This window comes from Dama dama, chromosome 14 (assembly GCF_033118175.1).
Source record: "Dama dama isolate Ldn47 chromosome 14, ASM3311817v1, whole genome shotgun sequence".
Taxonomy (NCBI): domain Eukaryota; kingdom Metazoa; phylum Chordata; class Mammalia; order Artiodactyla; family Cervidae; genus Dama; species Dama dama.
The window spans coordinates 68,857,456-68,884,789 of NC_083694.1; the positions used below are offsets into that span (position 1 = coordinate 68,857,456).

Here is a 27,334-nt window from a genome sequence, read left to right on the forward strand (position 1 = left end):
TAGTAGGTGAACGCAGAGGATGTAGATAAATGTGTAAGAGAGTGTGTGTGTGGCAACATTCCAGAAAAAGGAGGCAGCTTACAGAATCAAGAGACCAAAGGAAATATGTCCCGGTAGGTGAATGGAGGTGGGGAAGGAATCTGCTTCCGTGGTACAAACGAGGGGCACAGTCAAGCTGAGAACAGAATATAAATAGTCATCATGACCGTGTTTATTGGGTGTTGGGCATGTGTGAGAACTAATTCAGTCTTCACTACAACCCTGAAGGATTCTGTTATTACTATCTTCTCCATTTTACAGTTGAGGCAGTAGAAGCCCCAGGAGACAAACAGCTGGCCTGAGGGGTCTCAGCTGGGAAGCAACAGAGGCAAATCCTAGGCCAGGAGGCTCCAGAGCCCACAGCGGTAACCTCATCTTTACACTGCCTCTCTCAACAGGCCTGCACATCAGAGGAGTTTGCGGTTGATCCTAAGGGTGTGAGGCAGCCATTACACATGTTTAAGCAAAGGAATGACTGGCCGGTGATTCCCTTTCTACAAAGATCCACCCTGGCCTCCATGAGGGAACAGAGGAGGTGGGGAGGCCAGTTCTGAGGGACGGTGGTGGTCCTGCTGAGAACGGCCTGAGGGGTCTGGGCCAGGCTCCACCGGTGTGGACTAAGGTCACAGAGGACCTGGCAGCGCATAAAGAAAACATCTTCTTCCATTGCTTCCCACTTCCAACCAAGGGCTTCACTTAACCTCATAAAAAACTGGTGTCTTCGTGCACCCCAATGTTCATCGCAGCACTGTTTATAATAGCCAGGACATGGAAGCAACCTCGATGCCCATCAGCAGACGAATGGATAAGGAAGCTGTGGTACATATACACCATGGAATATTACTCAGCCATTAAAAAGACTTCATTTGAATCAGTTCTAGTAAGATGGATGAGACTGGAGCCCATTATACAGAGTGAAGTAAGCCAGAAAGATAAAGAACATTACAGCATACTAACACATATATATGGGATTTTGAAAGATGGTAATGATAACCCTATACGAAAAACAGAAAAAGAGACACAGATGTACAGAACAGACTTTTGGACTCTGTGGGAGAAGGCGAGGGTGGGATGTTTCGAGAGAACAGCATCGAAACATGTATATTATCTATGGTGAAACAGACCACCAGCCCAGGTTGGATGCATGAGACAAGTGCTCGGGCCTGGTGCACTGGGAAGACCCAGAGGAATCGGGTAGAGAGGGAGGTGGGAGGGGGGATCGGGATGGGGAATACATGTAACTCCATGGCTGATTCATGTCAATGTATGACAAAACCCACTACAATACTGTAAAGTAATTAGCCTCCAACTAATAAAAATATATGAAAAAATAATAAAATAAAAAGATTCAGAGACAAACAAAATAAATAAATAAATAAAATACCTCTGTTCAATTAAAAAAAAAAAACTGGTGTCTTTGGGCAGGTTACATGAGATGGTTACATAATGAAGAAACTTAAACACACGCTGGCTCTTTTCAACTTTTTCTTTAGGCAATTTCTGGGCTTTGCCTGGTGCTCCTTGCAAAGTGTTTTTGTTTTGTTTTTGTCTCTGGTGTGAAAAAATTTAAGTATTCTTCTCAATAGAAAGTAAAAATCTCTCCTGTGGAATATTTTTCTTAGGAGATCAATGCCTTCACCATCTTTCCCTATTTCTGAGGTTCATCTTGACAAAAAGTAAAACATGACACCCAGGTGAACCACAGACCTCAACTTCATTCTCTAGGAGAATGCCACCATCAGGTCTGTGGGCCCTGTTTCATCCCTTTTGTGAGAACATGAGTTCTGACTAATAATCTCATTACAGACTTTTGCCTGAGGACACAGAGGCATGTCAAACCTGGGAACTTTTATGAGGCATCTGATTCAGCTAGAATACCACCTCTTGGGTGAACATGAACGTTCTCAGATTTGGTATGTGAGTCTCATTTTTCATAACCAGAGAAGATCTCTTCTAGAGAATTCTCCTGGGAGCTGAGACTAAGTAAGGGTGTGTCAAGGCCAAATGAAGATGGTTCAAGAAAATCAGTAAAGACACAGCCTCATGACTTAAATTTGTGGTCCTTACTTCTGGCAGAGTATCGGCAGGTGACTGAAATTTTCTGAGATGCTCAGAAATACATTTTTCTTTCTGTGCTGTTGTTATTGTCATTCAGTCATGTCCGACATTTTGCGACCCCGTGGACTGTAGCCCACCAGGCTCCTCTGTCCATGGGATCTCCCAGGCAACAACACTGGAGTGGGTTGCCATTTCCTCCTCCAGGGGATCTTCCTGACCCAGGGATCAAACCCATGTCTCGTACAAGTTTCCTGCATTGCGGGCAGATTCTTTACCATTTTTCATTCTTTAGAATATGTTAAAGCCTACTTCTCTTCTAATTTAACAAATCTACTTGTCTCCCCTTCTTCTAAAACATTACTTGGCTCATCACTTCATTGAGGCACAATGTAACTTGAAGGCCTGATAGTCTCTGAGCCCAGAGTCAGCTTCCTTTTCAGACTTCAGGAAGCCAAGCTCAGATGCCAAACCTGGGCTGATTTAGGGGCCTCTTGACTGATCATTAAAAGACGCTTACTCCTTGGAAGGAAAGTTATGACCAACTTAGATAGCATATTAAAAAGCAGAGACATTACTTTGCCAACAAATGTCCATCTGGTCAAGGCTATGGTTTTTCCAGTGGTCATGTATGGATATGAGAGTTGGACTATGAAGAAAGCTGAGTGCTGAAGAATTGATGCTTTTGAACTGTGGTGTTGGAGAAGACTCTTGAGAGTGCCTTGGACTGCAAGGAGATCCAACCAGTCCATCCTAAAGGAGATCAGTCCTGGGTGTTCGTTGGAAGGACTGATGCTGAAACTGAAACTCCCAATACTTTGGCCACCTCATGCGAAGAGTTGACTCACTGGAAAAGACCCTGATGCTGGGAGGGATTGGGGGCAGGAGGAGAATGGGGTGACAGAGGATGAGATGGCTGGATGGCATCACCGACTCAGTGGGCATGAGTTTGCATAAACTCCAGGAGTTTGTGATGGACAGGGAGGCCTGGCATACTGCGATTCATGGGGTCGCAAAGAGTCGGACACAACTGAGCAACTGAACTGAACTGAACTGAACTGACTGATCACCAGATCTCAGAATGGTGTGTTTCAGATACGTCATGGACTTTTGTCAAGTTACTGCTCTCTTCTAAAATAGGTTCATGAGGAACAGACTTGAGGTTGCCAAGGGGGATATGGGGGGGGAGGAGAGAAGGACTTGGAGTTTGGGATCAGCAGATGCAAACTAGCATACACAGGATGGATAAACAACAAGGTCCCACTGTTTAGCACAGGGAACTATATTCAACGCCCTGTAATAAACCACAGCGGAAAACAGCAGGACAAAGAACATCCACGTGCATAACCGCGTCACTTTGCCATTCAGCAGAAAGGAACACAACCCCGCAAATCAGCTACAATAAAATTTCAAAAATAAAAATAAATACACAAAATGGGCTCATAAGATTCTTTGTTTCCTTATCTCAGTGGTCAGTGGTTCGTAGCTTTATGTGAGGACGTGGAAAAATGTTTAAGGACTATGCCTCCTGCAGATAAGCCCACTCAGTTCATTTGAAATAACAGTGTGTGATGTGATGACCTTCCCAAAGGGAGCACTGCAGACCAGTGGGGGCAAATACTTGGGAGAGGGATAGCCACCTGGGAAGCCCCTGAAGTGGGATAAGCCTCCAGAACTTTCCACCGAGCCCCTCTTTAACTCGAGGCATGCATTCGAGAGGTGTGTGTTCTGATTAGTACGGTCCGGGGCAGTTTTCCTGGACTTTCCAGATTAGTCAGCATACAGGACACCTGATCTATAACCTCAGCTTTATAAGCTCCAAATAAGAAACTCAATGAAACACAGCAGCTGACAGTCACCAGGGTTATACTGAACACCAACTGCTATGGAGCAGAAAAAGAACATTACAAAAAGAGACCCTGGTCAAGAAGAACTGCCAAAAAAACAAAAAAAAACTTGAGGAGGCTAAGAACAAATGAAATAATGTTACAGGAACAATTATACACACCAGTCAAGGAGCACAAAATAAGATCCTCAAATTAGGCCTGATTCCCTCTCATGAAGACTTTAATCAGTGTTTACACAACATGTCTGTATTTAATTATGGAGAGCAATTATGTAGTTAAATTGACAGGGCCTCCAAGTAACTCCTTGGTGGTTCCTTGAGACCTGGGCTGCTTCTCTGCTCCTCCCCTCGCTTCCCTCCAGTTTCACCAACCTCCCCACTTCCTCCATGTGGCTTTTTAGGGCCAGCAGAAAACTATTTCCAGCGGTAACAAAAACTTTTTGCAAAACTGTCATATTTGAAAGCAATAACTTATATTCAAGTTCAGTTGCACCAGAAATGAATAAAATCAAAGTAATGCCTTTTTTAAATCAAGGAGATTGAGTCTTGAGTGAACAAGCACCCACTGGTGGAAAACAGTTGCTAGAATTTATGGTAAACCATTCATGAAAGTGTTGCTTTTTTTGTCCATCTTTGGTTATGGAAACTCCCTTTCCTTCTTATACCAGTCTTACACCAATCTTGATAATGGTATTCCTCCAGGATCCTTGGGTTTCCCGAATGGCTCAGCAGTAAAGTATCTGCCTCCAATGCAAGAGACAAGGGTTTGATCCTTGGGTCAGGAAGATTCCCTGGAGAAGGAAAGGGCAACCCACTCCAGTATTCTTGCCTGGGAAATCCCATGGACAGAGGAGCCTGGCAGGCTACAGTCCACAGGGCTGCGAAGACTCAGAAACAACTGAGCGAACAAACAACAACACAAACCAGGATCTCATTCGGCTTCTTGGCTCTCTGTGAGTGTTTTCTACCTTAGTCATTTCATTCACCCACCAAGCAAGTAATAAATGAACACCTGCTAGGTGCCAGGCATTGCTTGGGCTCACGGAAGGCATCGGTGAACAACACAGACAAACATGGAGCTTCTGTTCCATCAAGGAGAGAGAGAGAGACACAATAATCAACCCACATTACAGGTAACTACAGCATGTTAGGGGCTGGTGAATACTGGAGCAAACAGAAAGAGTAGAGGCAGGTGAGGGAGATGGGTGGGGATGGTCAGGGTGAGTCTCACTTTGAAGATGAGCCCTGAGTGAAGGCCTGAAGGAGATGAGGCAATGTGTGATTAGAGGAAGGCCAGGAGAAAGGAAGGAAGAGCCAGGTGAGTTTTCCAGGTGTCCCTCTGGGTGATGAGCTCCTGCCATGTCCAGTTCTCTAGCTACTCTGGACCCCTGTTCCAAACCGTTCACTACCCATCCCCTGTACCTCATCACAATGAAACGCATCCATCCTTCCCGGTTGTCGAAACAAGCGTGGAGGAGGACTGTGCTCCGTGGCCTCCTCCACAAACCTTCCTTTGGAACACTCCTGATCCCTGACTTTCCCCTGGATGCCCCACAGATCACTCCCTTTGAAGTCCAGGAAGAAACTCAAAGAGGTGTTGTGTGGCTCTGCAGGAAACCGTGTCTGCCTTCTTCACTGGGAAAAAGCCTTCTCGGTTGCTTTCCATTATTTGTGAGTCTACACTGATCCCGGACATTCGCAGCCAGTACCACACCCTCCCAGGTCTGCAAGCCCCGGTGCTCTCGTCCTTGGTCCTGAGCTCCTCCCGCCATCCACACCTGCTGCGCTGCCATCTGGCTGAGGCTCAGGCTCTCCTACTCAGATGCACGGCAGCCTCCATTCTGTTCTGACTTCTCCCACCCCCTTGCCCCAAGATCTGGACTTCTTGGGAGTGAAACCTGAAAAATCCCATCACAGGCACGAAGCATAGTCAATGAAAACAATGTAAAATAATTACATGGCTTTAGGTTGAGAGGGACTGGGGGGCTTTGTTATTCCTCCTTTTCATCTTCTTCAGAGGCAGATTTTCTTTCCCCTCCTTTTGAAAAAGAGCTGATGAGGTTTTCAAAGCCACAGTATGAAGAGTAAATCAAGGTTTCCTTTAGGCCAGCAGCCAGTGCAGGATTTAATGACGTGGAGGAGGGGACACTTGCTGTCTTGTCACTGACACCAACAAGAAGAGAACCAAGAAGCTTGCTCTTAGATGACACTGACTCCTGAGCTGGATACTCTTGACTCCCGAGTTTGCAGAAGTCCCTAACTTAAGTACACTAACTACAGAAAGAGTGCTGGGACAAACCCGCTATCCTTCACTGCCTCGGAAGCAGGTGTGATATACGGGCGTCTGACACTGATATTCCACTGTTCCTCTCCCACACTGAAGGTCAGAGGGTGGACCCTGACTGTCCCCTGAGTGGACACATCCTCTGCCAGTTCTGCCATCATCTAGCAGATCAGGACACAGGGCTGCAGATGGTCAGAGAACCTAGAAGAGCACCCAATCTCTAGACAAAAGCTCTGATTATTAATAATGTGAATAGCACTTTCAGCATCTCCAGAACAATCCTTCAAAATGAGCAAAGAAGAAGTGAGAAGCTGATTGGAGCGGCTTCATTACGGTAAGTGTTAACTTAATGTAGCCTTCAGAGGAATTCAGAAATGTGCCCTTTCACAGACTGTTACAGAAATCCGTTTCCTTTCTTACGAGAATACTTTGTGCCTATGCATATCTGCGTTACAGCTCGCAAATGCATTAATTAACATCCTGATTATACTTCTATCATCAGGGATAATTCGGAGAATAAGACATTACGAAAGAAGGTAACCTTGTGAAGTGCCTATTTTGCTTGGCCCAAGAGCAGAATCTGTAGGGCTGAGGGGGGGAGGACAAATATGTGACAATATCAATTCAAGCATATAAAATTCCTACCTCAGTTTTCAGAATTACAGAATTTTAAGGCTGGGGAGGATTCTGAAGATCATAATTCCATTCCCTCTTGCAGCATTAAAAGAAACGAAGGCCCTATTATCACAGTTTATGAGATGCCCCCGGAAACACAAAACAACACAAGTCATGCAGCCCTGGATCTCAAGGACCACGTGGGCCTGAGACATGAAGAGTGGCTGGTGGAAGACGTCACATGTCAGTTCGGGTGGGGGCACCCAAGGAGGCGACTAAATAGGCCCAGTTCTTAACATCTGTGATCACAAGGATGAGGCCAGAGCTCTGAGCAGAGGTGACTGGTGAAGAAGTCTATAGACCTTGAACCCACAGAGGACTAGTCTCTGAGTGGTCATCTTCCAGGACCCTGACGGTGCCTCGTGTAGGTCAGGGAGGAGTTCCTGCGTTAACGGTCAAGCACACACGTGTGTCCCTCATTCCCACTCTCAGTCCTGAGTCCCCTCCTGCACGGGGGAGCTCCAGCCTCTTTGTTCTCTCCTTCCTCACTCACATCCTCATACCCGCTTCCCTTCCTGTTCTTCTCAAAGCTACCAGACCTGACGCAAGACACTGAGGCTCAAGCTTGGGTCCAATAAGGAGGGAAGAGACCCCACAAACCTCATCTTAGTAATACTCTGCATACAGTCAGCCATGTCCCTGGACTTATCTGTAGACACTTCTGGGACCACAGAGGGAGAGGTGATGGCGGGCAGGGTTTGCACATAGGAAGTATCCTGCCCGACCATTTGAGCGCGTCCATGGCAGGTGGATGGGGCCCCTACCAGCTAAGACTGCAACAATGTGAGCACTAAAAAATTAATTACACTAATAAATTATAAGCCTCTGGAAAACAGAAAGTGGTGCAACATAATAGTGAGTTAAACAAATGGGGGAGAGGCTGCCGTGTCCAATAGAAGGCCAACTAGTGCCAACTAGTAAGTGCCAAAGTTGGAAAATCATCTTTTTACAACCACCACGTAAAGACTGGCTTGGGCAAGGATCATACATAATGCTAAATCTGGGGGGAAGTCTTGAAGAAGAGCTGAATATTTTGGTAGGATACTAACGTGTCTCCTACGGAATGCGTATGCGTTACAAGCGCAAAACAAGCAGTAAGTGCAGGAGTAACGTCCTTTCCCAGGTGGTGCCAGTGGTAAAGAGCCACCCGCCAATGCAAGAGACACTCGTGCAACCCCTTGGTCTGGAAGACCCCCTGGAGGAGGGCATGGCAGCCCACTCTAGTATTCCGGCCTGGAGAATCCCTTGGACAGAGGAGCCAGGCCAGCTACAGTCCATAGCATTGCAAAGAGCTGGACACAACTGAAGCGACTTAGCATGCAGACAGTAGTAACTGTATAGCAGACTGCAGCTTCCCTGTTGGCTCAGGGGTAAAGAACCCTCCTGCCAATGCAGGAGACACAGGTTTGATCCCTGGGTTGGGAAGACTCCCTGGAGGAGGAAACGGCTACTCACTCCAGTATTCTTGCCTAGGAAATGCTATGGACAGAGAAGCCTTGCAGGCTACAGTCCATGGGGTCACAAAAGAGTCGGACACGACTTAGTGACTAAACAACAGCATACAGGATATTGATCATTACCTACTGACGTGTTCAGTCTACTTTTCCAGGATGAAGGAAACTAACGATTACGAGTGACACAGCTGCACTTGATCTGCCTCCATACGTGATGTCTAAACAGGACACAATCTAAATCTACACACAAGGAAACAGCAGACAAACTCAAAATGGGGAATGTCCTGTGAAATAAGGGAGAATCAAACTCTTCAAAGTCATAAAAGACAGAAGGGCTGTGGAAATCTTCCAGATCATAGGAAACCCTACAACTACAGCTCCATGGCAGCCCAGCACTTCACTCTCCTCTGGAAGACATCAGGGGTGGACTTAATGACAGGGTTTATCATTCCTATACGAACAATAAACAGGTGGAAAATCAGAAGTTTATTTTTTTTTAATTCACAGACCTCTGATATAACCTATCCCCCGTGCTGAGTTTTGCAAAAAATAAATAAAATTAGCCCTCTCTTCAAAGATGAGCCTGTCAATCAGCTATAATCCCATTTTGCCTCTGGGCTTTACTTCCTTACTCATTTTTTTTTTTCTGTATTGTGAATTCACAGCATTCTGAACATGACTTTTGCTCTGTGGTAAAAAGGGATTTATCTTTATACTATAGAAAGAGATTTATACTATAGAAATATGTATTTATACTTATCCTACTTTGGTTGCTGTGTCTTAACCCCCTTTCCAACTGAACTTTCAAAATGCAATACATTTGAAGATATAGAGTACACGGGATACAAACAACTTTCTTCTGGGAGCAGAGGTCCTAGTTTATTGGAAATCTAAAATACATCACTTCTTCTACTTTGTATTATAGACATTATTTGTCTAGATCATAGTTATTAAACACAACCAGAAATTTATCTTTTACACCATTTCCCCTTCCTCCATACCAGGGTGTGTACACACACACACACACACACACACACACACGCACACACACACACAAAACCTAAAGCTGGAAGTGAGAGTGGTTCAGTCATGTCCGACTCTGCGACCCCTTGGACTATACAGTCCATGGAATCCTCCAGGCCAGAATACTGGAGTGGGTAGCTGTTCCCTTCTCCAGGGGATCTTCCCAACCCAGGGATCAAACCCAGGTCTCCTGCATTGGCAGGCAGATTCTTTAACACTGAGCCACCAAGGAAGCCAAAAAGCTGGAAGGAACCATTAGAAATCAAGCAGACCCCTCCCTGCCTTACGATGCTAAAGTATCAGGAGCCCTACTTCAGAGATGAGGCAGTCCCAGCTCAGTGGCCCAATAGCTGACTTAAGTTCAGGCAGGCGGGCAACACTAATGATGGGGTTAGGACCCTCCAGAGGCTCAGAAAGGCATTCATTGTACTCTTCCACACAAATGTGGACCATCAGTGTAAATGACTGCATTTTATGGTCTAGTTCTCCAGCCCATCTTGAGAATCACTAATATGGTTTGATTCATTACATTTAATTTTCCACTATTTGAACAGTCTCAATGCTTTTCTCATAGGAGTTGAAATAAAGGTCCGTGGACTCGGTGCCAAAATAACAGTAGGAAGACTCACAGTGACAAACGGTCACCGAGACAGAAAACAGTGCTATTATTTGTGCATTAGTTAAATTTACCGGTGGTAAATCTACAAGAGGTGCACTCATGTCAGACAATGTGGAGGCTCCACAAAACAACATGGTATCTTTGGGAAAAAAACCCAGGCTCTAAATCCAAGATGGGAAGTCAAGATCTGCTTGAGTGCATGAGGAAATGAGGAGAGAGTGATGAAAAGCTACTGTCGTGAACATATTACACCTTTTAAGCAGTGAGAAATTCATTTAAGAAATCGATTGAAGCCTGAAACCTAATTAAATCTAAAAGAGGCATCAACCTGAAATGCTAATAAGTTCACACTTAAATTGTATACAGGGCAGCACGTGCCTTTAATAATGCATTACCCAAAGTCTTCTCTGTATTCATGTGAGCGTTGCAGCAACGTGACATGAATTCTTTCAATGCTCTACTCTGGCTGCAGTCTGTCTGGCCACGTTCCCCTTCCCTGTCAAGGGGAATGAGATGTGGTTCTCAAGGGCTGTGATCGTGGCTGTGAAAAGTTAAGTCACAAGAGTAAGAGTACATACGTACCTTCCATTAAGAAAAACAATGAACTGAGTCCTTTTCTATCTAATTACTTGGCGCCCTGGATTTAAAGTAATTTGAATGTGCAAGCCTAACAGTGCAGATTGTCAAACTGTTTCACAGAAACTAAAGCTTCGATTAGTTCAATTTCAACCTGGAGCCCACTGCTAGATGGGCACCCGTAGCACTGTGTACAGCAGGCCTGAGGTTCAGCTCTTTCAGCTCCTCCTGAGTTCCTGCTCCCTTCGTAAAGTGGGAGTGGTCTGGGGGCAGGGGAGGGGCTGGAAAGTAAGTGTGAGCATCACAACGACAAGGCCTGGCTCTGGGTGACTGCCACACCCTCTTACCTGCTCACTGCTCCTGCCCTGACCCCTAAGGACTAGTCTCCTAACATAGCACAGTGTCACTTCCCGCTCAAATCCTTCCCATGACTGCCCACCAGGGATGGCTCACTTTGTGTCAACGTGGCTGAGTTAAAGGATGCCCAGACAGCTGAAAGAAAGAAAGTGAAAGTGAAGTCGCTCAGTCGTGTCCGACTCTTTGCGACCCCATGGACTGTAGCCTACCAGGCTCCTCCGTCCATGGGATTCTCGAGGCAAGAGTACTGGAGTGGGTTACCATTTCCTTCTCCAGGGGATCTTCCCAACCCAGGGATCGAACCTGGTTCTCCCACATTGGAGGCAGACACTTTAAACTCTGAGCCATAGCTAGTAAGATGTTATTTCTGGGTGTGTTCCTGAGAGTGTTTCCAAAAGAGATTAGCATTAGAATCAGTAAGCTGAGTAAAGAAGATACACCCTCAGAGAATGAGATGGTTGGATGGCATGATCAATTCAACGGACATGAGCTTGAGCAAGCTCTGGGAAATGGTGAAGGACAGAGAAGCCTGGCATGCTGCAGTTCATGGGGTCGCAAAGAGTCGGACACAACTGAGCGACTGAACAACAACAAACCTCACCAATGATGGGCGAGGGGGATGGGGGGCATCACCCAACCCATGGAGGCTCTGAATAGGACAAAAATGCAGAGGAAGGGGGACTCTGCTGCCTCCTTGAGCAGAGACATACATCTCCTCTTTCCCTCAGACACAGATACTACTGATTCTCAGAACTTCTTACATCAGCCCCAGATTCTCAGGCCTTACACCATTAGCTCTCCTGGTTAGCAGGCCTTTGGACTCAGACTAAATCACACCACTAGCTTTCCTGGGCCTCTAGCATGCAGATGGCAGACAGTGAGGCTTCTGAGCCTCCATAGTCACATAAGCCAGTTCCTAAAATAAAAAAAACTCCTCATATATACAGTTGACCTTTGAACACTGGGGGTAGGGGCTCCGACCCACTGCAGTCAAAAATGCCCACATAGCTTAGAGTCTGCCCTCCAAATCCATGAATTCAACTGACTGTGGCGAGTGTAATATTTACTATTGATAGCATAGTATTTACTACAACTGTAGTATTTACTACTGAAAACCATACGTGTACAAACAGACCTCACAGTTCAAGGATCAACTATATTTATTACTGGTTCTGTTTCTCTGGAGAATCCTAAATAGTAAACTATCTAACTCAGATAAAATGCATAATAGCTTACAAAGTCCTACCTGACACATATACATATACACATACACATATTTTATAATTGTGTGTGCATAATTATATATATATATACACATACATATACACACCTGGAAGTGTACATATATATGTGTATGTGCATAATTATATATATATATATATACATTTACGCACATACACATATATACGTACACTCCCAGGTGACACTAGCGGTAACAACCCGACTGCCAATGCAGATTAGACAAAAGAGACGCAGGTTTGATCCCTATGTCAGGAAGATTCACTGGAGGAGGGCATGGCAAGCCATTCCAGTATTCTTGCCTGGAGAATCCCATTGACAAAGGAGCCTGGCAGGCTAGAATCCATAGGGTCGCACAGAGTTGGACACAACTGAAGCAACTTAGCACACACACACACACATATATTATTGTTGCTCAGTTGATAAGCTGTGTCCAACTCTTTGCAACCCCATGGACTACAACATGCCATGTTTCTCCACCCTTCACTGTCTCCCGGAGTTTGCTCAAACTCATATCCATCAAGTCGGTGATAACATTTTGATTCATCCAGCCCAGCATTTAGCATGATATACTCTGCATATAAGTTAAATTAGCAGGGTAACAATATAGAGCCTTGACATACTCCTTCCCCAACTTGGAACCAGTCCGCTGTTTCATGCCTCGTTCTAACTGTTGCTTCTTGACGTGCATACAGGTTTCTCAGGAAGCAGGTAAGGTGGCCATCTCTTGAAGAATTTTCCACAGTTTGTTGTGATCCGCACAGTCAAAGAATTTAGCATAGTTAATGAAGGAGAAGTAGATGTTTTTCTGCAATTTCCTTGCTTTCTCTATGATCCTTCGACTGTTGGCAATTTGATCTCTGATTCCTCTACCTTTTCTAAATACAGCTTGTATATCTGGAAATCCTCAGTTTACGTACTGTTGAAGCCTAGCTTGAAGGATTTTGAGCATTATCTTGCTAGCATGTGAAATGAGCACAATTTTGCAGTAGTTTGAGCATTCTTTGGCATTGTCCTTCTTTGGGATTGGAATGAAAACTGACCTTTTCCAGTCCTGTGACCATTGCCAAATTTTCTGGCATATTGAATGCAGCACTTCAACGGCATCATCTTTTAGGACTTGAAATAGCTCAGCTGGAATTATATCACCTCCACTAACTTTGTTTGCAGTAATGCTTCCTAAGGCCCACTTGACTTCACACTTCAGGATGTCTGGCTCTAGGTGAATGACCACACCTTTGTGTTATTCAGGTCATTAAGACCTTTTTTGTATAGCTCTTCTGTGTGTTCTTGCCAACTCTTCTTAATTTCTTCTGCTTCCATTAAGTCCTTACCGTTTCTGTCCTTTATTGAGTCCATCTTTGCATGAAATGTTCCCTTGGTATCTCCAATTTTCTTGAAGAGATCTCTAGTCTTTCCCAGTCTGCTGTTTTCCTCTATTTCTTTGCATTTGTCACTTAAAAAGACTTTCTTATCCCTCCTTGCTATTCTTTGGAACTCTGCATTCAGACAGCCTTGGAGGGCAGCAAATAGTCCAACAGAGCCAGAACGTGGAATTGAGGGAGGGACTGTAAGGAGATAAGGGTTCCCTCCCGACTCACACTGAAACCCCTCATATCCAGCCTCCAGCCCCTTTACTCCACTGAAACAAGCTTTCTTGACAAAGTTAGTAATAATCTCCAGTTGACAAACCCCAACCTCTTATCACCCTCAACCTCTCAGAAGCCCTGGGCTCTGAGGACCACTTCCTCTTTTCTCAAAACATTCTCTTTGTTCTTCTTTGTAAAATACGCTCTCTAGTTTTTCTTTTTCATTTAGCAAGAGAAGTTGACCTTCTCTAGCCAATCCTTTTTTATCTCTTTACAGGTTCAAACCTCTTCAACCAGGCGGAAAGTGCTGAAGTCCTAAAATCTCAGTCCTTGCTTGAATTCTAAACTCCACCCTGAGCCAACAAGGTCATCCTTGGTCAGAGACGCCACCTAGACCCACCCTCATCTCCAATGACCCCACACATGTGCTGTCTGCAGATCAGACACACATGCGGGAACTGCCAGTTCTCCTACCACAGGGCGTTTGGACATGCCATTCCGTCCTCCTGGAACGCTCTTTCCCCTCCTCCTTAAGCTTCAGACCTCAGGTCAATTCACATTTCAGCAGAGGAGCTTTCCGGGATGAGAACGAATCCCTCTACACAGGTTCTAAAGAGCACCATGGATCTCCCCTTCACGGCATGTCACAGCACAATTCTCTTCGTCTTTAAATTCACATCCCTTTTCCCCAGTAGACTGTCACACGGCAAGTGCTCAAAATACAGAGAATGAAAGACAGTGGCAGGGGCCAGATCAGGAAGGACTCTGCAAGAACCTGGATTCCTTCCTAAGGCTAAGGGTGATGGTTGCTTCTCCAAGTATAGTCTGTGTACCACACAAGCTCCTTAGGTGCTTGACAAAATTCAGATTCGTGGGCCCTACCCTAGATTACTCAAACAGAATCTAGATGTGACTTCCTACTCTGTCAAGCCCTGTGAATGATACCAATACATACGATCATTGGAGGCCTATTCCTCAGTCCACTAGCAATAGTAATGTGGAATCTGACCACGGTTTAGACCAATTTTCCCAGGGAACATGCACTGAGTGGGGGCAACCTGGGATGCCAGGAGCAATCTTCACTCAAGGCAAAGAAGCAAGAGCCTGTCTTCCCCTCGACTGATAAGTAAAGAAGCTGGTCCTACTTCTCCCAAACCCAGGCCGTCGGCAGGACACGATATATTGTACAAAATGGGCAGCGAGGACAGAGAGGAGAAGCAATGCAGGGGCAGCTCCAGGGGGTCCCAGGATGAGAATCTGAGGTTCAGTGACTCACACCCCCATGGGCATAATCCTCCCATCCCAGATGATGCCTACTCAGCCCCTTTCTTGTCCTCAGAGGCTCCAAATTCAAGCCTTATCCTTTGCTTTCGCACAAACACCACTGACGGTTCACAATGAGAGTTTCATTCCTTCCCACCCACTGCAAGCAAGAGGACAGCCTCTCTCCAGCCTATTGTCCCAGAAATAATGAAAGCCCTTTCAGCTTTTCTTTTTGGGTTGTTGTGGTGGTGGTGATAGTGGCTGATTGGTTTGCTGGGTTTTAGCTTCTAATGAGGAGGAATGAAAGAGCTGTAATCTTTACTCACACCCTCTTTTCTTTTCTGCACAAGACCCAGTAAAGCACAAATTCCCTCTTGGATGCTAACGGTAAGTCATTCGATACAGAAAAGATAGAAATGTTCACACTTTCAAGACATGCTGTGGGTGGCGTGCCAAAAAGAACCTCAGATACCAACACAGGCAATAGATTACATGGGAATAGACAGCATTTTATTAATATAAATGCCATCAGGATGGCTGGTTAGTCATTGGGAATAAATGAAATTGGACCCACATTTCACATGTAAGCCAATTTCCCTTTTATCTTTGAATGGAGTGGAGGGCATGGGGAAATCACCTTACATCTAGGAAATATCAGGTGTTGAGGGTCTACTATGTGCCAAGGTCCAGTGCTGCATGATGAAGAGACTACAGACAGCAGGTTTCTGAGAATCTACAGAACAACGCTTTCAGTAGCTTGTGGATCCCCAAATGAAGGCTTCTTGCGTTACACAAAAATAAATAAATGTCAATGGAACTTTCTCCAATTATCACCAGAGGTAGGAACTATACAGAAAAAGAATAAGAGACTTGACCACAAACAAACGTAAAACTGAAATATCAAAATACCTATTAATGTTTCAGAGAAATAGTAGGTTGCACTTTGCATTTAATCCTCAGACCTGAGGTGGGGCAAAAAAGCAACACTAGTTTGCTGAAGGGAGGGTGTGAATTAGAAATAAGATCATGCTGAGGGCCCAGAAGGTTAAAGATCAGCAGATATGAGGCAAGTCTCCATCCTTGTCAGCAAAGAGGACATGACCCAGCCTGACATAAGATAAAGAAACACAGGAGGAGGACAGCCAGCAAGGTGGCCGTGGGCCAGCAGACACAGGAGAAGGGGACAATGCAGGAGAAACAAAAGTCCAGTTTCTATGTGGTCACCAGGTGAAGCCTCCTCCCCACCTCCACTGAGACAGCTGATTCTGGATTGCTGTTTGCAACACGAGGAACGAAACATAAGAACAGAAGCCCCAGAGACTCCACACCAGTCCCTCAGTCAGTTCTCCAGGGTTAAATGGTGGCTCCCTTTCTCCTCTTCCCTTTGGTGCATGGAGGTCAATCCACTGCCCGACTGCCCCCTCATCTCACCCCCTGCAGAGTCCAGGGGGATGGCCTTCTTCAGTCCAGAGAAATGCCATGGCCTCCCACCACAGGGCCATTGGACATTGGAGTATTCCCTCCTCCTGGAATACTCTTTCCCCTTCTCCTCAACCTTCAGATCTCGGGCCAATCCACATCTCAGCAGAGGAGCTTTTCTGACAAAAACAAATCCCTCTACACAGGTTCTAAGAGCACCAGGGATCTCCCCCTCACAGCATCTGTCACAATGCAATTCTATTCGTCTTTAAATTCACATCCTCGTCCCCATTAGATTGTCACATGGCAAGTGCTCAAAATACAGAGAATGAGAGCCAGTAGCAGGGGCCAGATCAGGCAAGGCCTGCAGGAATCTGGAGTCCTTCCCTTCCCAGGGGGTCAGTAAAGAGGCCACCATCATCCTCAGGTACCCCCGAGTCCCAGAACCTGCCACACAAGCCTTTCACTCCAGACCCACCCCAGCTCCATCTCATTGGAGACAGTGAAAAGGTAGTGATCATGGTCACAGATGCTACAGCCACATGCTCGGGTTCAAATCCCAGCTCCACCACTCACCAGCAGGGTGACTGAAGGATTTAAGCTGTGTAATTCCATCAGTTTCATCATTTGTGAATGATGGGGATGATAGAACCTACACCATATGCATTTTGTGAGGATTAAATAAATACATAAAGCACTTAGAATTGTGCCTGGGATGATGTATGCACTAAGAGTCTGCTGCTGCAGCTGCCTTCATTGCTATTAATACTATTATTATTACTCCTACTATTACAGGTGACCCTTGAACAACATAGGTTTGAACTGTGTGGGTCCACTTACACTCGACTTCTTTCTGTAGTACATACTGCAGTCCTATGTGGTCCGAGGGTGACTGAATCCAAGGATGCGGAATCACAGAGGGCTAACTATAAATTATACGTGGACTTTCGACCGTCAGGAAGGTCAGTGCTCCAGCCCCTGTACTGTTCAGGGGTCAACTGTATTCACTGTGAGGGCGTGTTTTCAAAGCACTTCCTTCCCTGTCCCACTTCCACATTCTTCATCTGCCGCAGTAAGCCCCTGCCTCGGAAGAATCCTATCTCCCAAGACAAACAGCTGTCAAACTCCTCTCTCACATCCACATCTGAATGGAATCTCTTTTCTTCCTATAAGTTTGCAACCCTTCTCCCTCACCTGGTATCAAGAACGTGACACAAGGTCTGATAAAATAACGATAGTAATTAAGTAAGAAAGGCATGCGTCCTTCATCCCTCACACAGCAGATTCACTCTCAGAAAAACTGCAAGCAGACACAATATTCTGACACACCATGTACACACATTTAAAGAGAAAAACAGAGGGATCGAGAAGGCAGGGTACAGACAGTGGCCACGGTGTGCGTATGCGCCTGAGCAAGGACATGTCAATGCAGGTTACACAGAGCAAGCATTCTGAATTCAGATCAAACTAACTGAAATTCTGGCTCTTCAGACCCAGTGTCCAAAATTACAGAGAAGCACATATTTCCTGAGTGCTCACTACAAGCTGGATACCCTGGAGGGACCTGGGGACATAATGTGAAACAAAGCAAGATTTTATTATTGCTCTCAAAAGCTCATTGTCTGCTGGAGAGTGAGCAAGTTAAGAGACAACTACTGGTGGGGTATGGCTGCTGCTGTGACAAGCACAGGTGTCTGTCCCCAGAGGTGAGTGTTATAACATCTCTGCTTTCCAGAGAAGGAAGCTAAGGCACGAGGGGTCACTGGGTAACAGGGGACAGAGCCAGGATTCAAATGCAGGCAGCCGGGCTCCACATCTGGGCTCTGGTGACCGGTGACCAATGAAAGCCTTCCATCTGAAGATGCTCTGGAGTTTCCTGCATCAAAGCACTTCTTACTCTAAAAAGTCTGAGGTTCGCTCAGTAACATGTGGACTGAAAATACTACCCACACAGGAAGAAAATAGAGAGAAGTGCAGAGAAACTGTCTCTGAAGTCAAAATAAATCCAGGAAGTAAAACCTAATGACGGTTCCTAAAATCTGCCTCAACCTGAGGTCCCCTTCCTGCTTTGATTTACAGAAGTCTGTATTTGGAGAAAAAGGTGAGGGGATTGAAGTATGAATGTAAGAAGAAAGGAAACAAGTCTTCTGAGTCTATGTAAATGGGACTCAGAAGACAGAAGGGTGGACTAACAGAGGTACCCAAAGCATGAGGTTGTACAAATGCCCAGCTGTTGTTTAATAGCTCAGTCATGTCTCTTTGCGACCTTGTGGACTGTACCCACTGGGTTCCTCTGTCCATGAAATTCTCCAGGCAAGAATACTGGAGTGGGTTGCCATTTCCTTCTCCAGGGGATCTTCCCCACCCAGGAATCAAACCCACATCTCCTGCATTGACAGGCAGATGCTTTACAACTAAGTCGCCAGAGACTCCTGCAAATGCCCAGTAGTGGAAACTATTTGCAAAGAGAATTCCCGCAAGGGTGAGAGGGAGGTTGCAATGGTCTAGATGTTGAAACCCCACACACTTCCATTTTGAAACCCACACCTTCCATACATTATTACCGCCACCACCACCCCCCCCCAATCATCATCAACCTCCTCAACCACTCACCCTCCCAGGCCTGTGTTTTCTCGGAAATTAAAAAACAGTGCCACCATTACTCTCGAGTCTGCAATTACAATTCTTAGCTAATATGTTAGTGTCTATGCTGCGTGCTTGTGTTCACTGCCTTAGTACATGAACTTACTTAATCCTCGTACTTTCGCAGTGAGACAGGCACTATGGTTTGCCCCACTTTAATACCCCAGAAAATGCAAGCATAAGGAGGCTAAATCACGAGCCCAACTACATATGGGGAGGGGACTGGGAGTACTTCCGCACCAGGATGCTAGTGGTCTCATATCCATCCAGTGTGTGGCTAATACACAACTGCAAGGGATCATAGCCATCACCTAGTGAAAGAGTCTGGCTCTCATTTAACAGATGGGGAAACTGAGGCAAAAGTGACTTGATCAAGCTCCCTGCTGAGGGCAGAGCCCGGCTCTTGTCCACCACACTGTGCATCTCTGAATTGTCACATCCCAGGCTCCGAGCTGGACCAGAGCCTCTCCCCAGACGGTCCCATTACGGCCCGCTGCTTCCCCAGCCCTGCCCATCTCTCAGGCACCTCTAGCTTTAGTAGATTTTCCAGCACAAAACAGTATGAAGCTATCACCTCCTGAGGATCGACTATACCCCAGGCTTAATCACCCCTCACCTCACTGCTGTGAGGCAAGTGCTATTCTTATCTCCACTTTAAAAACAAAAAGATTCACCTGGAGAATTTTAATTATTTGCCCAAATCACACAGCTAGTACCTGGCATTGCAAGCACTTAGTTACTATGTTACCTTCAAAAACAAAAGTGAGCCCTTATTAACAGCACCTGTTAATAAGCATCTTTTTCTCCTTTATGTTCACACTTCCCCTGCTTTCCACCCAACCATGCTGGTAGATAATGTTTCACAAACTCCATGTTTGCCATCCTGCCCTGCAACCTGAGGTTACACATGATTCAAAGGCAGGACTCAAGCAAAGCCAGTAGTTGGTGTGGCTGGATTTATCATCTATTGCAGGCCTGAACCAACTCTCTATCTGATGCTGATGTGAACTTTCCCTCAGTCGTATCCGACTCTTTCCGACCCAGTGGACTATACAGTCCATAGAATTCTCCAGGCCAGAATACCGGAGTGGGTAGCCTTTCCCTTCTCCAGGGTATCTTCCCAGCTCAGGAATCAAATCCAGGTCTCCCACATTACAGGCAGATTCTTTACCAGCTGAGCCACAAGGGAAGCCCAAGAATACTGGAGTGGGTAGCCTGTCCCTTCTTCAGGGGATCTTCCCAACCCAGGAATTGAACCAGGGTCTCCTGCATTGCAGGCACATTCTTTACCAACTGAGCTATCAGGACCTAAATTCTTCTACTGACCCACTGAAAATCCCAACTCAAAGCCCCAGTGAAAAGGGGGTCTTGGGTTCCTGACATTCCAGCTCAAAGATGTCCCCATATATTAAGGCCTAGTAGCCACCAACAGTACCCAGATCCCTCTGGAATAAGTAGTGATGAGTTTGCCTGTGAAGACCAGAGAGCATCATCATTCAGGAAATTCAGAGGGCAAGCTGTGAGAAATTCTGGAGATAATTGAAATTGACCTGTAACTCACCAGCCACTATGGGGAATTCTATCACTTTGCACACTTTACTTCCACAGCTAGAAATCAAATCAGAGGAACACGATCAGATTTCTAATTTGGAACCTCAGACACACAGTATCATCTTTAATGACTTCTGGCAAAAGATGCTCATTACAGACCTCAGCTTACCTAAATTAAAACATGAAGCCCCAAAATTAAGCAGAAAATTCTCAATTTCTCATGTCTGTACAGCCACAGAAAAATCACACAAGTGGGAAAACACAGGCCCCTTAGCCGTTTGTTCTGCCTGCAAATATCTGAGCAAGAATTATACAAAGCAGAAGAGCAAATAGGAAAAATATATATATGTGTGTGTGTATATATATATATATATATATAATAAATCTGTCAGTCAGGTCCTAAATTTCAGGTTTGAGCCGTCTCAGCAAATAGCAATTTTTCATGATCAATTTGGACTATCATGTCAAGGAACATTATCTCTCAGCTGATGGCCAATTTCATCTCTTGTGTGATGTAGAAATCAGATTCCTCTGCTACAGTAGGCTGCCAGCTTCAAGTCTTCTCTCACTGCTAAGTGGACTGATAGTGCAGTCCATCGGCACGGTGTTCAGATGTGTATGGCTCCTTTCAAGTGGGGGGCTAAAAATCCATCTCTCATCCTCAGCTCTAAACCTCATTCAGTGTGGATTTTCTAGAAGCCTAGGTAGCTATTAAACAATCTCTGGAGATGGTTTTTAAACCTCTTCCCTCCACTTCCCATCCCCGTGCCCTTTGAGTCACTGTGTGAGTGGTGGCCACAATGGAGCAGAATAATCTGCATCACCAGCTTACACAGCTGCTTATGACTCAACTCGACTCGAACCTAAACCCAGGAAGGGGATGGAGCAATGCCCAGTCTGCAGCAATGCCTCAGTGATGGCCCAGAGATATTAGATGTAAATCAGTTCAGTTCAGTTCAGTCGTTCAGTCGTGTCCAACTCTTTGTGACCCCATGAATAGCAGCACACCAGGCCTCCCTGTCCATCACAAACTCCCAGAGTTTACTCAAACTCATACCCATTGAGTCGGTGATGCCATCCAGCCATCTCATCCTCTGTTGCCCCCTTCTCCTCCTGCCCCCAATCCCTCCCAGCATCAGGGTCTTTTCCAATGAGTCAACTCTTTGCATGAGGTGGCCAAATATTGGAGTTTCAGCTTCAGCATCAGTCCTTCCAATGAACACCTAGGACTGTTCTCCTTCAGGATGGACTGGTTGGATCTTCTTGCAGTCCAAGGGACTCTCAAGAGTCTTCTCCAACACCACAGTTCAAAACCATCAATTTTTCGGTGCTCAGCTTTCTTCATAGTCCAACTCTCATTTCCATACATGACCACTGGAAAAACCATAGCCTTGACCAGACAGACCTTTGTTGGCAAAGTAATGTCTCTGCTTTTTAATATGCTATCTAGGTTGGTCATAACTTTCCTTCCAAGGAGTAAGCGTCTTTTAATTTCATGGCTGCAGTCACCATCTGCAGTGATTTTGGAGCCCGAAAAAATGAAGTCGGACACTGTTTCCACTGTCTCCCCATCTATTTCCCATGAGGTGATGGGACCAGATGCCATGATCTTAGTTTTCTGAATGTTGAGCTTTAAGCCAACTTTTTCACTCTCCTCTTTCACTTTCATCAAGAGGCTTTTCAGTTCCTCTTCACTTTCTGCCATAAGGGTGGTGTCATCTGCATATCTGAGGTTATTGATATTTCTCCCAGCAATCTTAATTCCAGCTTGTGCTTCTTCCAGACCAGTGTTTCTCATGGTGTACTCTGCATATAAGTTGAATAAGCAGGGTGACAATATACAGCCTTGACATACTCCTTTTCCTATTTGGAACCAGTCTGTTGGTCCATGTCCAGTTCTAACTGTTGCTTCCTGACCTGCATACAGGTTTCTCAAGAGGCAGGTCAGGTGGTCTGGTATTCCCATCTCCTTCAGAATTTTCCACAGTTTATTGTGATTCACACAGTCGAAGGCTTTGGCATAGTCAATAAAGCAGAAATAGATGTTTTTCTGGAACTCTCTTGCTTTTTCAATGATTCAGCGGATATTGGCAATTTGATCTCTAGTTCCTCTGCCTTTTCTAAAACCAGCTTGAATATCTCGAAGTTCCTGGTTCACGTATTGCTGAAGCCTGGCCTGGAGAATTTTGAGCATTACTTTGCTAGCGTGTGAGATGAGTGCAATTGTGCAGTAGTTTGAGCATTCTTTGGGATTGCCTTTCTTTGGGATTGGAATGAAAACTGACCTTTCCCAGTCCCGTGTCCACTGCTGAGTTTTCCACATTTGCTGGCACATTGAGTGCAGCACTTTCACAGCATCATCTTTCAGGATTTGAAATAGCTCAACTGGAATTCCATCACCTCCACTAGCTTTGTTTGTGGTGATGCTTCCTAAGGCCCACTTGACTTCACATTCCAGGATGTCTGGCTCCAGGTGAGTGATCACACCATCGTGATTATCTGGGTCGTGAAGATCTTTTTTGTATAGTTCTTCTGTGTATTCTTGCCACCTCTTCTTAATATCTTCTGCTTCTGTTAGGTCCATACCATTTCTGTCCTTTGCCTGAAATGTTCCCTTGGTAGCTCTAATTTTCTTGAAGAGATCTCTAGTCTTTCCCATTCTGTTGTTTTCCTCTATTTCTTTGCATTGATCGCTGAGGAAGGCTTTCTTATCTCTCCTGGCTATTCTTTGGAACTCTGCAGTCAAATGGGAATATCTTTCCTTTTCTCCTTTGCTTTTCACTTCTCTTCGTTTCACAGCTATTTGTACGGCCTTTAGATGTAAATAGAAACTACAAATTCAAAATTTTACTTTCCCTTGACGTGTCTTCTTACGGAGAAAAGTCGGAGAAGATGGGGGGCAGGGCCACTGTTGGTTATGCGACCAGATCCTGACTATGAACATAGTAAACTAAGGGTGGAGGAAAAAGTACAAAGGAGAATCTGTAAGTTTTATTCCTTCTTTTCTCAGTTAAAAACTACTTCTTCTGAGCCTTAACTGTGCATCAAATTCCTCAGAAAGAGTTCATCTCCCTTCCTAAATTCAGCAACTTGATGTGGAATAGTTACTGTATACCAAAAGTGAAGCCCTGAGTGTCTCTAAATACAAGTGGCAAATCAGAAAACCCTTAAGAAGCTAAAGCAAATGTGATGGGGGACATCCACACCCATGCAAGCTGAAAGAAGCCAGGACACACGTTGAGGTCACTCCCAAGAAGGACCGTGTTTGCCATTTCATCACATGCCCTTGTATACAGCTTGCTTCAGAAGCACATCACTCCAGTGAGTCACTCAAGAGAAACTTCACGATTACTCTCCTACCCACAGTAACTGAGACGGAGAAGAGAAGGTTTCAACAACTCGGGGTCCACACTGTTCAAGCCCAGTTTCTAACAAGAATGACAAAGGTCCTGGCAGACATGTTTTCTGTGCCTCAGTAGTCTGTACACAACAGAGGATCTTGGACAAAAAATAATTAATTAGCCTAGAGCCAGCATGGCTGCCAAGAGTCAAGATTATTTATTATCCCAACCAACAGTGGAGAAGCTCTTGAGGAGAACATGCTTCCCAAGAAATGCTTGAGCACAAGCATTCACATCAAGGAGGCCGAGGAACCTCGCTGGGTGCCCACGAGGGACTCATGACATACCCCCAGGTCATGCTTAAGTCCCACCCATTTATTCAGTAAATTACTTTTATGAACAGGTCAAAATGAATAAAGCCTTCCCATTAGGCTCACCTTCCAAACAAAACCACTTCCTGGCCTCCTGGCTAGAGAGAGCCCTTTTCCTAAATTTGCCATTGCAGCTGGGCAACCTATGATACTCGATGAAGTAATTAAAGACAAATCAGAGCAATTACTTACATTCTTTACAATAACCAGATGGTATTTCCAATCCAAAGAAGCAGACAGCAGCAAAAATAAACTGCATTCACGGAGGCTTAGATCAATTCAGTCCCTGTAATAAATTATGATGGAAAACTAGGATATTGCCTGTTAGCTACCCCGTTTTACAAGAGCAACACTAGAGAGAACAGTCCTCACTGGGCTCAGGGATGAAATGTAAGACTGGATGAGCCAGAACAATTTTCTGAGCAGGGCCAGGGTGAGGGGCGGGCGGGTGCAAATGGAGGCTTCTAAAGAGCACAATTTAAGTAGATGCTGCCTCCCACAGATGTGCGAGTTCCCACCCTCAGGTTCTTATGTTAGGCTTGCAATTGCAAGAGCTAGCCTGCCACTAGTTCCACACTGGAAGCGATAATAAAACACAGCCGCAAGCTAGCCCATCTGGAGAGCAACAGCCAGAAACGGCAGGGGGCCGAGGGATCTTTTAGAACAGAGACTCCAGGCCGACTGTGCGTCCATGGGGCTAAATCAAGAAGCCCAAGAACACTCAGAAAAAGCACCTGCCTATCCAAAGTGGGTGAGTACAGGAGTAATAGGAGGATAAGAGCTAACGTTTGTAGACACCTACTGTGTGCCAAATGCTTTATATGTGTGTATTAGCTTTTTTAATCTTCAAAACGACTTTTGGAGATAAGTATTATCAGTACCGTTATCATTTTTATTACCATATAAAAGACAAGAAAACTGAAACTCACATTTGAAATATGTTGCTCTGGATCCGAGAGCTAGTAAATCCCTGCCCTGTACTATTAACTAAATCTCTATTTTTTTTTTTTTTTTTTAGTTTTTGGTATTAAAGAAATAAAATTAAGCCTACTTTTTTAATCTACAGTCCCACATACAAAGATGTCATTTTCAAGAAAAACAGACAGCAGTAAAATCATCAATATATATATTATGTCCCAAGTTAGTAAGAAACCACTTTAGACACAGCCCTTTGTGCATCTTTACACAGACTGGGTGAGAAACTTTATCTCCCAATTTTTAGCCTGACAATACGTTTGAGAGGCTCAGAAAATATGGATTGTCAATCTGTTAGATTAAAAAACCTAAGTGCCAAAGGCGACTTGAGTGAAGGGCAGAGACAGGATGGTGGCTCAGGAGCTTTGAGGCTGGCCAAGCCCCGGCTCCTCCCACCGGACATCCCCAGAGGACCTTAGCAGACAGAGCCACTGACCTCCACATCCCCGTGAAACTGAACATGGTGCTCACGCAGCGAGGGAGGGGCGGCGGCGTGAGTCCATCCAGGCGCATGAGCAGGGCCGGGACACCAAAGAGCACCAAGTACTTCACGTAGAAGAAGAGCACCTGGGCCAGCGCCAGTCCTCCTGAAAGACAGAGGGGCCCGTTAGACACGGAGACAAGAGGTGGAGCCGTCTCCTGGGAAGGATGCTCGTCCCAGGAAACACACCACCTGCCCCCGCCTCTCCCACCACTCACTCCCCTTCCTCCTCTCAATGCACACGTTTCACTGTCTCCCACGACGGTTCTGGGCGGTGAGATTTTTGGATTAACAAATATTGAAATCTGCTTTATTATTGTGACAGGCAACAGGACCTCTTAGCAGCTGCGCTTTTACAGACTCTAGCAAAAGGCACACTTTGAAGTCATCAATGTGTGTGTTTGTGTGTGTGCATACACACATACATGGCATTAAAAACTATTAGAAAGGAAAAAAAAATCCTTCCCCAGTCCTTTCAAAACCTCACATGAATTCACACCCACTAGGATGGTGAGAAGTCAGGTCAACAAGGGTGGCAAAAATATGGAGAAATTGGAACCATCATACGCTGTGTGTTGGCAGGAAAGTAAAATGATGCAGCCACTTTAGAAAATATTTGGCAGTTCTTTAAATAATTAAACATACAGTTACCATGCATGCATGCTAAATCGCATCAGTCATGTCCAACTCTTCACGACCCTATGGACGGTAGCCCACCAGGCTCTTCTCTCCATGGATTCTCCAGGCAAGATTACTGGAGTGGGTTGCCATGCTGTCCTCTAGGGGATCTTCCCCACCCAGGGATGGAACCCGCATCTCTTACATCTCCTGGATTGGCAGGGGGGATCTTTACCACTAGCACTGCCTAGGAAGCCCCCAGTTACCATATGACACGGCATTCCACTCTTCGGTATACACCCAAGAGAAATGAAAACAGATGTCTACACAGCAACTTGCACCCAAATGTTCGCAGTAGCATAATTCACAACAGCCCAAATGTTGGACAACCCAAATGTCCCCTGATGGACAAATGGATAAATAAAACCTAGTACGTCATACAGGAGAATATAATTCAGTCATTTAAAAAAAAATGAAGATTCACACTGCAACATGAATGTTGAAATCATGCTAAGTGAGCCACAAAAGACCATATATTCCATGTATGATTCCATTCCTATGAAACTCCAGAAGAGGAAAAGAAAAACAGAAATAGAGACAGAAAGGTGATTACTGATTCCTTAGCCCTGAGGGGCTAGGAAATGAGATTATGGGGGGTGGTAGCTAAACAGTAGGGTTTCCTTTTATTTTGCTGTACCCGTCTTAGATGCGGCAGGTGGGATCTGTAGTTGCAGCATGCCAACTCTTAATTTCAGCACGTGGGATCTAGGTCCCTGACCGGGGCCTCTTGCATTGGGAGCTCGGAGTCTTAGCCACTGGACCACCAGAGAAGTCCTTAGGGCTTATTTTTGAGGTGATGAAAATGTTCTAAAAATTATGGTGATGTTAGTTGCCATATCACGGATGGACAGTACAT

The 27,334-nt window shown here is 45.3% G+C and overlaps 1 protein-coding gene across 7 annotated transcripts in view; it reads right to left on the bottom strand.

Moving 5' to 3' along the window:
- HHAT (hedgehog acyltransferase) overlaps positions 1-27,334 on the bottom strand; it is a 338,119-nt gene that overhangs the window by 184,900 nt on the left and 125,885 nt on the right. For all 7 annotated transcript variants that reach the window (XM_061161031.1, XM_061161033.1, XM_061161030.1 and 4 more), the window contains one exon: positions 25,756-25,906. In XM_061161031.1, coding sequence (XP_061017014.1) covers positions 25,756-25,906 — 151 coding nt within the window. The remainder of the gene's footprint in view (positions 1-25,755; positions 25,907-27,334) is intronic.